This window comes from Perca flavescens, chromosome 10 (genome assembly GCF_004354835.1).
Source record: "Perca flavescens isolate YP-PL-M2 chromosome 10, PFLA_1.0, whole genome shotgun sequence".
In the NCBI taxonomy this organism is placed as follows: Eukaryota; Metazoa; Chordata; class Actinopteri; order Perciformes; family Percidae; genus Perca; species Perca flavescens.
Genome location: NC_041340.1, coordinates 35,505,088 through 35,523,827, shown reverse-complemented (window position 1 = coordinate 35,523,827; position 18,740 = coordinate 35,505,088). Strand labels below are relative to the sequence as shown.

Below are 18,740 nucleotides of genomic sequence, written 5' to 3'. Positions count from 1 at the left end.
GTGTTTCCACAATAAAAACAAACCAACAAACAACCAAACAAACAAACAACAGACAATGTGCAAAAAACACTGAATGAATGTAAAGTGGCATTATATAAAAAGTATTTAAGTAAAGTGAGGTGGGCAGTGCAAAAAAAATACTGTAATTGTAATTGACGTGATTCACGTCAATTACAATTACAGTAGTAATTATAATTACAAAACAGCAAAAGTAATTAACCATAATATAAATGATATTTAAGTGTGACCATAATATAAATAAAGTAAGTACTTGGAATGGAAAAAATATAAATACAGTTGGAAAAATATAAATACAGATAATAACAAATATATACATAGAGCCATGCTGAGTGGTGGGTGATTGAGACAGGACCCGAAAAAAACTACAACATTATCGGGTGGTGCAGGTGTTGTAGAGTCTGACAGATTGATACAAGCATCAGTGTTCTTGAATGGCTTAATTAGCTTCTCTTGTATTGGTGCTCTTTTCTAGGGCATATACTTCAGCTTTATTGTAGCTTTTGGGAAGGGTTATAGTTATGGTTACAGTATTTAGCAGACACTTGTGTCCACAGCGACAAAATATGAATCTTACAATAGTTAAAATTAACAGTAAACTGTTTTTAAAGTTGCTATGCCAATATTAAGCAAAATAGTAATAATAAAAATAATGACAATACAATATCAAATATCAATAATAAAAAAATTATAAAAATACCATACAAATCATAACTCTAAGAATGAAGGAATTATTTAAGTGTAAGATCAACAGATAAGTCTTGAGTCCCCTCTTGAAGGATTCAAAACGATCACATGAACGCTGAACAATAGGCAACTCATATCATAGAATGCACGCATATTTTAAGAGGACTGTCTGCAGGGAATTTGTCTGACCAATCACGGTGGGTGTGGGCCGCCTGGGCCAAAAATGCCAGGGCCGATTTTTTGTCCCAGTGCAGCCCTGGTTCATGCAAATATCAATCTACACATTTGTGAATATTTTTTCTGCGACTTCAAATTCAGATCACGTGTGTGATATATAAGTGCAAATTTAACATACAAGTTCAGATTTTTTGTTCTGCAAGTTCTCACATTGTATTCTACAAGCTCTCACCTTTTGCACCATATTTACCTTTCTACCCTGCTGGTAGAAAGGGGGAACAGTTTGGTCCATTACAGTGGAAACCACATTAAATATTAATTTAATTATATAATATAGTGCTAACAGTAACAACTCTGCACACACAATACGTTCTAGGTTAACTAAACCAACTGTATTGAACCAAACAATGCATGCGCTCATTAAACGTGACTGGTGATGTGTACGTGGAAGGCACGATATTAAATCACTGTAATAAACTACTGTTGCTAACATATTTCTTTCGGTCCAGGTTATATAAGCCTATTTATTGATTGATTTTTTTTATTCTAACGTTACTCTGGTATAACGTTAGTGCTGCATATTATGACCGTTCTAAAAGCTTGGATTTTATTTTTTTAGGCATTATTTACTATTACTTCCGAGTCACGTGGCCAGCCTGTCTTTCTTTTAATGTATAAATTCAAACGGAGAAATAAAAAAAGGAATTTCAAAAAACCAAACTCGGACCGTTATTTGAATTTGGTTTTGTCGTTTTTCGTTTTTGGATTCAGAAACCAAAAACGGAGAACGGCTCTTTTTTTACCGTTTCTTTGTTTTTGGTTTGAAACGACAAACGAAAAACAGCTGGTTTCTCCTTATTTTGTTTTGTGGTTCAAACGAAAAAACAAACTATCAAAACGTACACGGACCGTTCTACCCATATGGTTCTACCCATTATGTCCATGGTTCTACCTAACTGATTTCAAGCAAATGCGGAAGTACGCATAAGTGAAGCCTCCTGTTTCGCTAGAGTTGCGAAGATACGATAGCTTAAAAAAAAAATAATCAAAACAAACAACTCTTGGAAATAAGTGAGTGGCTGGATGCCACTTTATATCTGTGCATAACCAGTCCAGAGTGTTTGTCTCAGATAGAGACCTTCATCATGTCGAACATGGAGAGTATCCTTTCCTGTGTAGTCTAACATGCATAACGGTAGATACAGTTACCTAGCAGTAGCAGTCAGAGACGTTAGCTAGAGGGGTTTGGTAGCTAACGTTAATCTTGTTATGCAATAGCTTGCAACTTCTGCCCAGTCATTCAGTGATGAAGGAAAAGTGGGCTTGCTTAACTAATTTGATGACTCTTTGATTACGTCTTCAACGTTTGTCTTGCCTGCACTGCCTTGGATTGAATTAGCTCGATGTCTTTATGTGCTTCAGATTATATTCAGTAGTATAACTCCTATGTATTACCATTAACGTTACTAAGATAAACCATCCCTTGACTAGCCGTACAGAACACTTGTTTAACCTCAAGTTTGCTACCAAGGAGCTACAACGCAACTCCAAGAAATGTGACAAAGAGGAAAAGGCTGAGAAGGCTAAAGTGAAGCAGGTTGACTTGTTCAATTGTATATTTGTTATCGGAGACCAACATCCAGGGACAAGCTGGGCTACAGTGCAGCTATACTTAGTGGTGTAGTCGAATGTATTGTAGTGGGTATACTGTACTTATGTGTATGGGCCAGAATGGGGGGGTGAGGTCTGGGTGTCCTCCCCCAGGGACATTTTGAGCGTTAAAGACTTCATTTCCTGCATTTTGATACACTTTTATGCACCAATTCACAGCTGACATACCTTTAATTAGCCTATGCAAAGAAAACACACACGTGACAATTCAAAATTTGTCAAAAATATGATGGAAAGTATGTTATTGTATGTCATTGCACATTTTATATATCATATATGGAAATGGAGGAGCTTTCTTTATACTGCGTATACCTATGCATCACGTAGACTACACCACTGGCTATACTCTTATGTGTGTGTATGCACTTCTCTTTCCTTTGTTTCTCAGGCTATCCAGAAGGGTAATATGGAGACAGCCAAGATCCATGCAGAGAATGCCATCCGTCATAAGCATCAGTCCATTAACTTCTTGAGGATGAGCGCACGTGTGGATGCTGTGTCTTCAAGGGTCCAGACTGCTGTCACTATGAACCAGGTCAGCCTTGCTTTCTGATGTTACGTAAAGCAGGTAAATGATTACCAGTGAAAAACACATACCCATCCATTCATTTTTTAAGATAACCTCTTATTCAGAGTGTTGGCAGATCATTTCAATTAGAGAAAATGAGCATACGTTTGTACTGTTTGCTGTAGTGAAAAATTAACTCTACCACAAATGATAATTCCACCATGTTTCCTACATTTAGCTGTTTGTATTTACATTCACTTACCTGGTCAACATTGTTAACTTCTTTTCTTTTTGATTATTTTTGTGCTCATTTTCTGCCTTTATTGGATTGCAATCATAGAAAGAGATGAATGAAATGGTCAGCATCTTAACCCCTAAGCCACAGGGCCAACCACCCACCCGACATTGTAGCTTCTGAAAACAGCAGACCCAGTAGCCATCCACTTCAACACTGGCAAAGACGTAGAAATCACATGACTTTTACCTGATACCGCTGTAGCAGACATGGATATTCACATTCACCCGATATTTCACTGAGCATGAAGTTTTTAAAGTGTATATTTTGAAAACGGCATCTAATTTCAGAAGGTAAAGAGCTGCAGAGTGTGAAATGATTTCAGGTTACAAAAGTCCAAAGTAGTCCTCCACTCAGTCAAAAGTCCTACACAAAGGAGACAGGCGGAGGGAGAGTGAGCAAAAAAAGGCAAGCAGACATGCAAACAAAAAGCCACCAATTACATAATGTCATTAGGCTATTAGCTAGTTGCTCTTAAGAGAGTGACAGTCTCTTTAAATGGCTTTAATTCCGGTCCATAGATTATAACTTAATAGCGTCTATAGAAATAGAAGCACCCACAGTGTGAGATGGTATAGCTGAAAAACACCTCTTTATGTTGTTGTACAACTGATGCCTGTCTCAAAAACATAAGCACAATATGATAATAGACCCCACTACTATAATTTGATCAACTACTGGTAAATTGGTTTTACAAGATTAAACCTTAATTAGAGTCATTTTTGGAATATTAGGGATGCTTTTCAGATGAGAGATAGTCATGACAAAGTATCTGTTTACAAAGCTAAAAGCGACACCTAGTGGAAATACAAGGGAACAGCACTTCAAGCGTTGACATGTCTACAGCCATCTGCCTCTCTGACTGCACATGCCCTGATCCCGTTTTTGAATCCAAAAACCAGTAAGACGAGTAAAAAGAGAGAAGACTACTGAGGCTTCAACACTTTATTTGATGTGTCTTTTGCCCAGGTATCTAAATCCATGTCTGGAGTGGTCAAGTCCATGGATGCCACACTGAAGAGTATGAACTTAGAGAAGGTAAAAAGTTACCTCATATATACGCAGACAGACACGTACGCATGTTGATTGAGACTTTTGTAATGTTTTTTCTTCTTTTTTCTATACAGATCTCTGCATTGATGGACAAGTTTGAAACCCAATTTGAAACTCTGGACGTGCATACAGCTCAGATGGAAGACACAATGGGCAACACCACCACTCTGACCACACCTCAGGTAATAAGCACTGTCCTCTTACAAGCAGGTAATAAAAGGCGGACTTAACCCCAGTGCGACATATTTGTTAAAATTATTGTTTTTCTTGGCTGGTCCCTAGAATGAAGTGGACACGCTGTTGCATGAGATGGCTGATGAAGCAGGGTGAGTATGGCCCATATCTCCAACATAAATAACAGTAATGACAACAGCTAAAAACACTGATAGAGGAGACACATAATACAGGGAATTAAAACAACAAAACAGGTGGCCAGGATAGCCCACTTGGTAGAGCAGGCGCACATATATAGAGGTTTATGCCTCGACACAGAAGGTACAGGGTTCAAGTCCGACCTGAGATGGTTTTCTTTTTATTTTATTGGTTTATTTGATAGGGACCATGCATATTCCTGAACATTGTTGTATAAAAAACACCATTTAAATATGCCAGAATTAGTAAAAATAACTACTTTTCATATGCAGTCCCTAGGCAGGTGACATAAGACTAACATAGAGACAGCCAGCAGTCATACACAGTCGTACGGGTGATGAAATGTGTGACAGTTAGAAGTGAGAGCATCTCTGGTTTTCTAGGAGCCAGGAGACAGACAGACAGACACACAGACACACAGACACAGTTTTAAGTGAGTTTTAAAGGTGTTGAATGTAGGACCCTCTCTTATTGGGAGGGGCAAGCTATTCCACAGTTTACCTCCCTATTAATGACGATACGTTTTGTCCAGAAGGGGTGGGTCTAAATGGTCTCATACAGTCCCCTTTTACAGAGGCTCGTGCACCACCTCCACTTTCAAATCTTTGGCCAATGAGCCATGAGCGGGGGGCAAGATTATGTAACACTTTATATACCAATCAAGCATACTTGAAATTCTACATGTCATCCTCCTTTCTCCCCCCTTTCATAGAGCTGTCCTATTCATTAAAGGCGTCAATGCCCCCCCAAAAAAATCTTTAAAAAAAGACACTGAATGAATTGTACTAAAAGCTTTATTTAAATGACTTTCCCATAAAAAACATAGGAACGTACCTTATTCACTGTTAACTATAACCCAAAGGAGCTAAGCAGCCACGCAGAAATTATGGTAAAAAGGGTTCTCTTTTCTTATTTCTATATTTTCTAGGTTGGATCTCAACCTGGAGCTTCCTTCAGGCCAGATCTCCTCACTGGCTTCATCTGTGGCATCAACAGAGCAGGTAACACATCCACTCTTATCTTTATGCTATTGCTATATTTGGTGTTTTATTTCCCAGAATAGAATGTATACATTATCTTTATGGTCTTTGGCAGTCTCACATGAATTAGTGTCACCCAAATTTCAAGTTATACTCCAAGAAAAACTCGACTCCTGCACGATTGAAAGTTTTTCGGAACAGTGTCTGTTGCTGGAAGTGTTTGACTTGTTTCCTAAAAATGTTTTGATAAGTTTACCATTATGCTGAGCCGCCATTGGAATCCATTGTTACCAATGTAATTCAAGCCGCTGTTTGTCTCTCATTTTATTTGTTAGGGACCATGTACAATTTCTAACATAAATGTTGCCATTTGATGCATTGTACCAGAGTTAGCCTTAGGCTAATTTACATCTGCAGTCCCCAGGCAGGGCACAGTTTAAATCCAACAGTAAAACCATGACAACATCTAACAAAAAACAACAAGACAGATCACAAATCCTGCATCAATATAATGCACATTGTGACACACACACACACACACACACACACACACACACTGTTCAGCACCATGTTGAAAACATGAAAATAATAAAAATAATAGTAAAAAAGTTTAAAAAAAAAGCAGGATGTTAATGGTTGCAGAGTTGATTGGTTTTTAAATAATGTTTTAATTGAAATTTGAAGCTTCTGATGGAACTACAGGTCTTTATGTTGTCTGGAATAGCATTCTATTGAGTTATGGCTTTAACTGAAATAAACATAACTACACACCTTACACCTCACCCTTTAAGCCTACAACAGGTTAAGTGACACTCTGAGATGTATCGCTTTCAGTGTAATTTCTAAAGCTGCCCCATTGACAAATCTGTTGATTTTTTTTTTCGGACTTAAGGCTCCTGCCCTCTCTGTGTTACCCGTTTTGTGTTGTTATCAGGATGAGCTCTCCCAGAGGCTGTCCAGACTGCGAGACCAGGTGTCATAATGATGTCGAAAATAACAAGACCAGAAAGAGAGAGAAGAGCAGGAGGAGCAAGAAGAGACGGGAAGTCAAAAAAGAAAGTAGAATGCAGAATAAAGCAAAAAAGGTGCCACGTGCCTGAACGTTGTGTGTTGTAGGTTTGTTCTGTCGTGAGAAGTAAAGGAGCTGTCTAACAGCAGAAAAGGATTGATACAGTCCTGACATTAAGTGCATCACATGCAGTTCTTCCATATTAATCTTCATCGGCGCACTCATATTTAAAATGTTTTGTGATTATTCATTAGCCCAGCAATAGGACACTGCTGTGCTGTGCTGGCATGTTCTTTATTTTAAGGTGGTACACCTTAGATATATTTCTGAATGGGAATTTATTGCACAAAAAAAACAATTGTGTACTACTTAATAGCCAATACCTCATTCCAAAGTTGTTATACACTATGTATCAAGTTCAAAGAGCAATATTTATTATTTATTTGTGTATTTATCAACTGCCAGCGTTACTGACTGTTAAGAGCATGCTTGTGATTTTATTTAATTTATATTTTATATATATTGTATGGTAGGGCTTATTGTAAATGGTTGCCTCGAACATGCTTTGAAGAAAGCTGGAATATTGCTGATTTTCTGCATGTAGCGATAACAACTCTAGTGGCTCGCCGTGCACATGTATGCAAAGACAGAGAGTCAATAAAAGAGTTTTCAGCATTTTTTACTTGTCATGTTTTTTTTTTGTCAGTTTATAGCTGTGTTTTGGGCAAAGTATGCATCCCAGCATGCATCTCTGTTTCCATCTTACCCCTCGTCTTTCTCTTCTCCAACAGGGAACAGATGAGAGGTCAGAGGTGTCACCTGTAGAGGAAGCGGCCCTCTGCCGCTCGCATGCCAGTGCCTCATTACACACACACACACACACACACACACACACACATAGTTCACCATCCCAGGGGGGGAGGCGAGACTCAGCTGGGAGCCATTACAGGTGCTGCCCAAACACACACACACACACACACACACACACACACACACACACACACACACACAGATATCTATACATGAACAGCCCCGTAGCTGATGGGAGTCCTCTGGAGTGACACTCAGCCACCTCTGACCCTTTTTGTGTCTTTCCTAATCATCATCAGCGCACACTTAACTACATTCACAATCATCATCAGTGCCCCCCCAGACTTAGACAAGTCTCTATTTGGCCTATTACGCACATACTTCTTCAAGTCCTCTCCAAGTCGTTGGAGTTATCCGCAAAACACTGACCCCGGTGATCCAACAGCTGTCAGTCATTTCTGCCAGGGGTTGGATCACCTACAATTAAAATTCTCTCGGTCCCTCTGCTGTCACAGTCACAAAATCTATTTGGTAAGTTTTGTTTTAAATCTATTTTTAACCTTCAGTGGCCAACTCTTTAAGTATGATAAAAAGCAGAGAGTCTATCATGGCCTATTTTTCTCTCAACATGTGTGCAGGGATGCTTCCCACAGATGTGCTGGAGATGGCTGCTGTACGAGCACTGCTCCGGGGCGCCTGTGTTTGTATATCTGTGTGGGTGTCAGGTGGCTTTCCTCCAGTGCCGTCAACACCTCCGTGTCTTGGTTCCTAGAGGAAGGGTACTTGCTGACAGGCAGGGATCCGGTGGGCCAGTGGTCCTGTCCCTGTGGCCGACCTGTCTGCTTCTGCACAGGGGGGAGTGGGGAGCTCTGCTCAGAGCCACACACACACACACACACGGTGAAAAAAACTCTAATTGCAATAGACTACTACATGATTCACGCACAGGAAATGATACTTCCAGACAGTTGATGATGAAAAACATACATTTTGCCAAACCCCAGATCTTTATCTTGAGAATAAAGTTGAATATCTATATTAAAGGGCTGTTATTGCTGAATAATTCCCAACAGGTTTTAGAAACAACTATGTGATGTGATGCTTAAAGGAAAATAGGGAAGTTTCACCAGGAACACTTGCCATTGTTTATTTTAAATTAATTAATTGAATGGACATGCAAAAATGTGAAATTTGTCTGCAAACAACCACATAATTAAACATACAGTCTATAATAAGAATAAAGTTTCTATTAATAAATGAACAATGAATGACTATTCACTTGCGTTTCGAGCGATTTTTCAAGCAGTTCCTGTTTCTCACATGAGATGATTGGCTGCTTTTATTTGTCGTGTCATTGTAAACTGAATATCTTCGCTGTAATCTAAAAAATGATTGCACATTTATCGATGAAGGAAAGGTAATCGTTAGTTGCGGCCCTGCTTGCGTTTAAATGTAGCAGGTCTTTGTAGAAAATCCAATTTTCCCTGTAAGTGGTACCAAATTACATAGTTATTTCTATGAAACTTCCCAAGAAATGTCTTTTAAAAATGATTGACCTACACAATATACCAGATGTCCTTATGTGTACTTAAATTAAAAAAAAAGAACTTGATGGTGCATATTTACAGTATATATTACCACTTTGTGTTACAGTGTAACATCAGTGGTAAGTGTGTAGACAGTAAAGAGACTGATCATCTGTTTAAGGTGGCGTTAGAGACTTTCATAGAATTAGGTAGCACAGGCTCTTTTCCTCTCCTTGCCTCCTTTCTCCCCCTTAGACTCCGTGAAGGGTCAGGTCAAACACAGGAAGCCGAGCTGATTGGTTCTACTCAGATATCGATGGGTATGTGTGACCAATCGCTGCTGCCCAGGGCTTTCCCCAGTCTCCATCTGCTGCTGCTGCTGCTGCTGATAAGTGTGTGTCTAATCGTTCCAGCCCATGGCTTTCCCCAGTTTCCACTTACCTCTTGACCATTGCTTCCTGTCAGATGTGTTAACGCTGCTTTTAATCAGTTTTACTGTCTCATGCGCACACATAAACACACACACACACACACACACGCCGACACAGCTGGCCCTTTCCATCCCTGCTCTCCAGAGCACGCTTCATTAAGGTTGAACCTATCCCCTGCTCACACCATCACAACCTCTGTCACACACAAACACACACCTGATCCTGCCATCCCTCCACTTGACCCTCTCCTTACCCCATCACCCACCCTGGTATCTCTTACAGTCAAACAAGCCGTGAACATGGACATGTAGCCTTGTCTGTGGCTCTTTATTGAGGCCGTCTGCCAGTCTTTGTGCCTACACTAATGAATGCAGTGTGGTGGAATGTGTGCAACGCTTCATTATTACATTATAGTTCATCACCTTACATTGGCAACTGTTGCCTCAGGCTAAATCAAACAAATAAGAGTTCTCATTTACCCCATGTGCTTCAAAACTGTAAAAACACTTCGGGCCCTATTTTAACGATCTGAAACACAAGTATGAAACGCAAAACGCCAGTAGCTTTGTGGGCGGATCTCGAGCGCTGTTGCTATTAAGCCGGCGGGATAAATGAGTCTTGCGCCCGACGCAAATCTAAAATGGGTTGGTCTGAAGTAGCTAGGTGTGGTTTGGGCGTAACGTGAAAATAACCAATCAGAGCGTCAGCTCACATTCCCTTTAAGAGCAGGCGCGCTTGTTCCATGGCGGGTTGCTATTATGACTGCGGATTTGTCTGGCGCACGCCAGCGGGAGCTGTCCGGGATGCGGCAAAGTAGTAAATGCCCGTCTTGACCGGGTGGCGATGCTGCGGCCTCTCGGGTGTATCTCCTCAAGTCTGGAGAGTATTGCTGCAGCCATGGAGCGTGGGCCTCCAAACGCACCACCTGCACCTGTTGTTCCCCTTCCTCCTCCCCCCCACTCCATCTCCGTCCACCCGCTCCACCAGGAGCACATCGCGCATTCCTCCCGGATCAGATTCCGCCGAAGTGTCAAATCCCACCGTAGTTCAACATCACGTCTCCTTAAGTCCTCTAATATTTCCTCATTTATGTCACCAACACATCCATGATTCATGGAAATGTTGTGTAAAACACAACAAGCCACAAAGAATGCTGCAACCTTTTGAGGACTGTACTGTAAAGTGCCTCCTGATCCGTCCAAACACCTGAAGCGCATTTTCAGTAATATTTTTCTTTGTAATTATGTATGGTTTGCAAAAATGGGAACTGCTGCGTCCGTTTAGATGAGAGAAGTATGCGCGTTGTGCACACGCTACATCATGGCCAAGCATGCGACCCTAAAATAGCATCTGAATAACGCGCTATTGACTTTAGACTAGCGCCACTGACTTTAAACCAGGTTTTTCCTGGTCAGTGGCGGAATTGTTTTCTGAAACTGCAAAATAGCATCAGATAACATTTGCGCCGGAACACGCCTCCTCTTTTCACTGAACCGCCCCCGGGAGCGCAAATACATTCCCTAATTTACCGACGTGCGTCTGTGGAGGGAAAAATCCGCTGTGCGTCGGGTGCAAAATAGGAATGATACATGCGTCGGTGTACAAAGGGAATTGCGCTGAGTGCAAGATAGGGCCCCTCATGTCTTTTCTTCTTTTCGTGGTTTGGCTCTCTGGGGTGCTCTTTTTAGCCAAGCTAGCGGTGCAGCTAAACATTTTTGTCAGACTTGTCACACAATTTGGTTCAGACATTCATGTGTCCAGGATGAACTGTAATAGCTTTGGTTATCCTTTAATGTTTCATCTAGTGACATTATATTAGGTCAACATTTTAATTTATTCAGTACTTTGGGTTATGACTAAATACCCACAAAACTAATGATATTTCCATCAGCCTTTTTGTGTTTGGTGCAGATTAGCAAATGTCAGCATGCTAACACCATAGAATTAGAATTAGAGTAGAACAGACATTCCCATTCAAATCAACATAGCACAGGGTTGTCAAACTCAATTTCACTAAGGGCCACACTGGAAAATAGAGAATCGCACCAGACATGTATAGTTTATTGACATGCTTTTATTTCATCGAAAAAGTAAAATATCTTTGACTCAATTATTGCATGTATCATCTCACTTAGCCTACAGTTTGGTCCACATAAAGCCCTGAAAAAGTGAGCAAAAAAGTTCCAAAGCCATCCTAGAATTTAGCAAATCGAGCAAAACAATGATTACATTTTGTAAGTAGGCTACCACCCAGATGACTCACAACTACCTCTTTCACAGCCTAAATATGCAAACTCTCTGCTTCTGGGGGAATTTCTGAGTCTCAAAGTCGGCAAATTTGCCAAATTCTGCTTTGAGTGTGGCGTAATTGCAAGTTGAAAAACAGGTTCCCATGTTTTTGGTTTGGCGCACAACTAGGTGGGCCAAAATTGATTGTGAACCTAAATTGATATGCGGGCCGGATCAGAATGTGCGAGGGGCTGGATTTGGCCCGCGCGCCTTGAGTTTGACACATGCGACGTAGCAGGATAGTTGGAGCGACGGCCATTTCATGTGTACCATTGCCTTTGCAAAGAAATGAGACCGGTCTGGCAGGCTTACTTCCACAAAAACTTTCTTACAAACCGACTTGTGGCAAGTTGCGGACTCACTGAGGTGAGGTTTTGCGACAAACGAGCAGTAGGCTACAAGGCATGGAGAGGGATCTTTTGTGCACGCCTGTTGCCTTGCTGCTAGAGAGAAAATGAGGAGTGCTGGATTAAATTGCCTTAGCAAGAGACAGACAAAAGTAAAATGCCTGCTAAGTGTGTTCAATGACTGTTCTAGTTCAGATTGCTAGCATTGTTGTTATGAGCATGTTAGCATGTAGGGACTTCCCATCTCCAACAGAAAACACTGTTCACCAACTGCTCCAAACAGCTCTGTTGTAGTCCAGCCTTTACTTCAGAGACAAACGTGGTCACTTTGGAACACACGTTATAATGCTCACCTAGCTGCTAGCGTGGCACGCCCTCATACTCTGCTTCTGACTGGCTAGTAGTCCTTACCTAGGTACTGTCAGGGCACGCCCTCATACTCTACTTCTGACTGGCTAGTAGTCCTTACCTAGCTACTGAGCATGTGCGACTCCCAACAAAGATGGAAGAGAAGTGAGATGTCTCACTCTGTAGCTAAACAGAGAACTCAACACACAGGGTGAAAAAGAGGAGCTGCAGCAATGTGCAGTACAACAAAATATGTTAACATATATATTTTTATTAAACCTATTCTGATATAACCTCTAAATACAATTATGAATCTGAAAATGAGCATAATATGAGCACTTTAACATGTGATATCTTGTTTTAGTTTCCTTGAAAAAGAGTACACACAACTCAGATGACAACAAATAGGCCTAGGTAAATCATTCATGGTTGTATTTACTCTTTTGTTGTTACCTACAAACTTTCACCTAGCTATTTCAGATGAACATGCTGTAACTACAGTGCGTCTCACTTGGTTGTTGATTGTGGGCAGTGAAGCTGAAGGGATAATAAGGTGTTACTCTGTAGTTGTTGACAAGATGACCTCTCCTGATAATGAGAGAAACAGGAAGAGAGGAGGTCTATTAATAGGATTTATACCTCTGGAATTACATTATTATTATTATACCAGTGGATATGACAGAGTGATGTGTGTGTGTGTGTGTGTGTGTGTGTGTGTGAAATGATCTGTTAGGAGTGTGTGTGTGTGGTGCATATGGTAAAACAATCTGCAGGTCTGCTGTTAGTCACACTCCCGCGTCTCAAATTGAATTAGCGCTGACAGCGCACAGCGCCAGCCGCGTGTATGTGTGTGTGTACTGGGGGCACTAGCTGTTGGCAAGCTATCTTTATGTGTGTGTGTGTGTGTGTGTGTGTGTGTGTGTGTGTGTGTGTGTGTGTGTGTGTGTGTGTGTGTGTGTGTGTGTGTGTGTGTGTGTGTGTGTGAGTGAGTGAAACAGAAGAGAAAGAGGGCCTTCCCCCTGAAATCAATTAAGGGAGTATAGTTCTGTAGTTGTGGGGGTGAGGGGGGCACATCCTGTAGAGGGCAGCCCAGACAGACAGCACCATCTGGGGCAGCAGGCAGGTCGACCCTGGGTTGAGACATGAAAGAAGCAGGGCAGGGATAAGAGGAGAGGAGAGTACAGGCCAGCGTTAAATCACTCTTTTCTCTCCACCCCGTACCCTCACCCCAGCCCCTTATCTGCCATCCGATACATCAGCCACGGAGCATCATTCTCACTCAATCACTCTCCATCATTTTCCTTATTTTCCCCTCTCTCTGTATCTGTCCCAGGAGGGATAACCTGTCATACACAGGAAGCAAAAAGAGGTAAGAACAATCTGTCCCTCTGTCAGAGATAGGGGCAAAGAGAAAAAGAATATCTCACATCTCTTGTTCCAAAAGAGTTGATTTATAGGTCCATATTTAATTAAAAACAATGCCAGAGAGTGCCACACACACACGCACACACACACACACACACACACACACACACAAATGCACCTGTAGAATCCCCCTCCGGTCCATCAGACTGGAAAGGATTAGCACACACACTCTCTCTTTTAGGGGGGAGGGATGGCCCACGTGTGATGGACAGCCGGGGTCAGAGTGTGCGCTGTGTTTGTTGGTCATGAGCTGAGTGCTGACAGCCCTCTTCCAGCCACCCTGCACTCACACACACAGGTCCATTGATGACAATTAACAATCATCTGAACAGAAAAGGTTAAAGAAACTGAATTACATTAAGAGGCTGTGGTAAGACGTGATGATTCTTGTGACTGTGGCTGTTATAAAGTTAAACTTATGGTGGGTTTAGCATACATAAATGCAGCAGTTAATATGCTCAAGTTAATATGGCAGTGATGGAAGAAGTAACCAGACCCATTAGTCAAGTAATAGTAGCAATACCACAATCTAAAATACTCCATTTCGAGCAAGAGTGTATCAGTATTATCAGCAAAAAGTTACCCATAAAAACTAAAACTATGCAGGCAATATGGCCTGTCATTGTAATATTTGTTTAAATCACATCATCAGATTATTACTACGGATGTATCGACATGTAAATAGTAGTTTAATCTTGTAGATGCTTGAAGTGAAGCTAATTTTAAATATGTTATCTACCAAACACTGTTATTTGTATTTACTGTATAATAATGCATCAGGTTGTATATAGTCATTATATGTTTTAAAATCTTAATCTGCAAATAACCAGGTAACTATAGCTGCATTTATGGGATTTAAGGAAAACTGAATAGGTGTTCCTTTATGGATCAAAACAATTCTTCTTCTTCTTAAGTTAAATGCACTATTTAAAAACCCGTTGGGATATCTAAGGATTTAAAACTTTTTCATTGTCCTAAACTGATGTTTACAGAATCTACTTATGATCCAGAATTCCCCTTGTCGGTGTTATATTATTATAATATTGGATAATTATTATTGATGCATGAACATCTAACTATGCAGTACTTTTATCTTGTAGTATCTTATTTTAAATGCTTTATAAACGTTTGGTTGGTTTAATCTTAAACCAGTGCATTTTATCTTACAAACCAATCATATGTTTTGTAAGTAAAACCTAAATGTTACTATAGCTGTGAAATAAATGGAGTAAAAAGTGCAATATTTCCCTCTAAAATATAGTGAAGTATAAAGTATCAAAGCATTTAAAAAAAACCTTCATAGTACAAGTACAGCAGTGCTTTGTTTTGAATCTGTTACCCAAATCAGAGATGGGCCCGAAATGAATGCACATGGAGCCCCGTCGAGTGTACACTTCACAGAAACGAGTAAGGAAAGGTGAAATTAGAGAGGTGAGGTGTGAGAGAAACAAGAGCTGTTTGGGTCATTAACACTTTCTCTGATGAATGGCACGAGTGTGAGGCCCAGATGGAGCGCTGCGAGGAAACCCCCAAAACACACATGCAAACACACAAAACATGCAGGCCAGGTGCCAGGCCACATGTTAAAGCAGTTTGTCCTCCACTCATCTAACCTCTGCTCCTGTAAGACAGGGGCCTGTCAGGGAGCACATGCCTATGCAGTGCCCCAGTGACCCCTGTCTGCACACACTGCTGGCCATACTGCGAGCCAGTATACATGCAAATCCACGGAGGCTCCTGGTTCTGTCCGCACTCCTGTGATCTAATGCTGCGAGACTTCTAATCTCAACCGAGGATCTCACAGTCTTGGCTCGTACTAAAAAACTTGCTGATGTTTCCAGCAACAGAGGATGTGTTCGAGATAAAAAGGGAAACAGTGATGGGATGAGAGGAGAGGAATTTCCCCATCCTAGGAGGCAAAGTTTGACTGAGCAGCGTATGCCTGCTTGATAAGCGCAGTAGAAGAGCGCTTAATCACTGTTAAACTGCCCTTGCTTTTCACATTACTCACTCGGTGTAATTCAATTTCAGCCACAGCTGGTTTCACTTTCAACTTTACAGCTGAGCTCAGTCACGTCCCATAATCTGACCTGATAAATAACTAGCTTTTATTGAGTTTGCAGAGAAAATAGAGTCCAGTATAAACCTTCGCAAGAGACTCGCTGAGCCAAAAATGAGGAGCAAGGCTGGAGGGCACCAAGCTGAACGGGCAAACGACACGTGTGTGTTTGTGTGTGTGTGTGTGTGTGTGTGTGTGTGTGTTTGTGTGTGTGTGTGTGTGTGTGTGTGTGACCAGACAAAGGGAGTCTTTTTTTGTCATAAATCCAAATAAACAACATCTGAGTACTTGTGAGCAAGTGTATGGCAACTATTATTAGGAGATAACTGACGTGTGTGTGTGTGTGTGTGTGTGTGTGTGTGTGTGTGTGTGTGTGTGTGTGTGTGTGTGTGTGTGCCGTGTATGTTAATCTAATGAAGGCAGAGTATATTTACACGTTCTGACTCTCTGCCGAGCTTCTCTCCTTTCAGGATGCCATTTCACATGATTGGAAACAAATGACTTCAGGGTCAAATGGCTCTCCCTTTACTGCCTGTCAATCACCGTGGAGCGGTCCAGAGACATCCCTTCTTGTGTTATGAGAAAGTCGAATCCGCACAGTTTCCATGTTATTTCTGCCACCACCTTCAAGAGGATTATGTTGACACATTATCAAGAGCATTTACAGTGTAAGGGGGACGGACAGCTCGGTTAATCATCGACAGGCTGATGAAAAGTTCTCAAACAAAGGTGAAGTTTGATAAGACAAGAAAGACCAGTATGAAAATACACTCATAATATAACAAATGTATCTAAAATTTACAATCTTAATTTTAAAAGACAAAATACAACTCATTTAAAGGAATAGATAGTGAAATACGCTTATTCGCTTTCTCGACGAAAGTTGGGTGAGAAGATTGATACTCTTATACTTGATTTTTGTGTTAAATATACTGCAGTCTATATCCACGACGTTCCACTTACAGGATTGCTAGAGTGCCGTTGAAAATTCCGCCGGATATCACTTTTTTCGGCCGGATGTCCTTCACCTTTTGCTTCCTGTTGCCGTTTTTCCATCACATGGTACCTGCTTGCCTCGCCTCTACTCTACTCGGCTTTTTTGGTTTTCCATTATGTAAAAAAGTCCCTGGTACCTGCTAACAGGTACTTTTTTTAGTATCACCTCAGTCGAGGTTCCAAGCGAGCTGAGGCGATATCAAAAGGTGACGTGAAAACCTGCAGACTACTGATTGGTCGGAGAGAATCGTCACTAATCACTGCATCATCAAACAAACCCGCCATTTTTAAAGAAATGCCAATAAACCAGAGCACGTTTTTCTCTAATCCCAGAATGCTGTGTGGACTCGCCAGACCCTCCTCTGCAGCACTGTGAAGGAAGGTCTGGCAAAGCGAGACTATGTTAAATATGAAGACAGCAGCTGGTTAGCTTAGCCTACCATGACAATTGGAAACAAGGGGGAAACAGTTAGCCTGGTTCTGTCCAACAAAACCACAACCCCCCCAACAGAGCCAGGCTAGTTTCCCCTTCTCCAGTCTTTATGCTATATGCTAAGCTAACTCGCTGCTGGCTGTAGCTTTATATTTAGAAAGTGGTATCGACGTTCCATCCAAATCAGCAAGAAAGCAACAAAAGATATTTCAGGTATGTCAAACTATGTCTTTTACTAAAAAGGCAGTTGTAAGTGCAGGGCCTCATACATTGATACTATTGCTACGTTTCACGTGGCCGGCTATTTTCATAAACGGACATTTCAACCTCTTGGTTTTCAGAAAAGTGTTCGTTTATATGTACCCGTGTTTATATGCAAGAGCACGCCAGACCTTTAGATGGCAGTGTAACGAGAAGCTCAAGCCCACGTTAGCCAATCAGAATCCCGACAATAGCAACAACAGCAACCAATCTTGTCCTCTTTCTCTCTCTCGGCTGCCTAAACCTCTGTTTGTCTCAGTTTACATGCAAACGTGCAATGAAGATTTCAAAAATCTCCACTTTGGCCGGAGTTTTTAGAAATAATCGTTTTCTGTGATAAAAACGGGGTTTTCGTGTAAATGAGAGGCCAAACCGCAGGAAAATATCTGCGTCTTCCCTTCGTGTAAACGGGGCTTATGTCAAACTGTTGCAAAATGTCTGCATGTGCTAATCTTCCAAACTTTATGTTATTCACTGCTTGCAATAATAGTAGTATTTACACACTATTAGTGACAGGTGCTCACGTCCTATTCTATGTAATGTGTCTTTCTGTGTTAACTCTTTTGGAGAGCGGCATGTGCAGAGTTCAGCTCTCCTGGTATGAAAGCAATTAGTCTAATTGAAAGATCAGGAATTGTCCCACACAGCCAAACATGGAAATGACAGACAGTATTGAATAACCAGCGCAGATTATGGTCTGTCTGCAGACAAAGGCCAGGCTGTTTGATAGCAGCACACCTGACCGCTCGCTGAAACACGGGCCATCCCCTCAACTGAGTTCCTCAATTAACTCCTTCCTGCTATTTCCACGTCCAGCGCGCATTAGCTCACTGCCATGCTCGGCCATGACAAGTAAATTGCTGTTTGGTTATGACCGTTTGTCGGGAAACAGGCCATTTCCCCCGCTTTGCCTAAACCGCTGTTCCTCGCTCTGCTCTGAGGGAGGGAGGGATGGTGCAGGGCTTTGAGTCTGACATGAAGGCAGTAATTATCACATCAGCGGCTGAACGGGCGTGCCCCCTTTGGTATGGACAAAAACACACAG

General features: G+C 41.4%; 1 protein-coding gene across 1 annotated transcript; it reads left to right on the top strand.

Annotated features, from left to right (window-relative positions):
• Positions 1 to 1,843: 1,843 nt before the first annotated feature.
• Positions 1,844 to 7,448, top strand: LOC114562644 (charged multivesicular body protein 1b). Its single transcript, XM_028589192.1, has 8 exons — positions 1,844 to 2,043; positions 2,382 to 2,479; positions 2,942 to 3,088; positions 4,326 to 4,394; positions 4,484 to 4,591; positions 4,692 to 4,735; positions 5,710 to 5,782; positions 6,696 to 7,448. Exons 1-8 carry the CDS (start codon positions 2,028 to 2,030, stop codon positions 6,741 to 6,743), a joined length of 603 nt encoding a protein of 200 aa, XP_028444993.1. The 5' UTR covers positions 1,844 to 2,027; the 3' UTR covers positions 6,744 to 7,448.
• The last annotated feature ends 11,292 nt before the right edge of the window (positions 7,449 to 18,740 follow it).

Coding starts and splice junctions, on each gene's coding strand:
- LOC114562644 (XM_028589192.1), top strand. Junction 3,089..4,325: donor CTGCTGTCACTATGAACCAG/GTCAGCCTTGCT, acceptor TCTTTTGCCCAG/GTATCTAAATCCATGTCTGG. Junction 4,395..4,483: donor AGAGTATGAACTTAGAGAAG/GTAAAAAGTTAC, acceptor TTTTCTATACAG/ATCTCTGCATTGATGGACAA.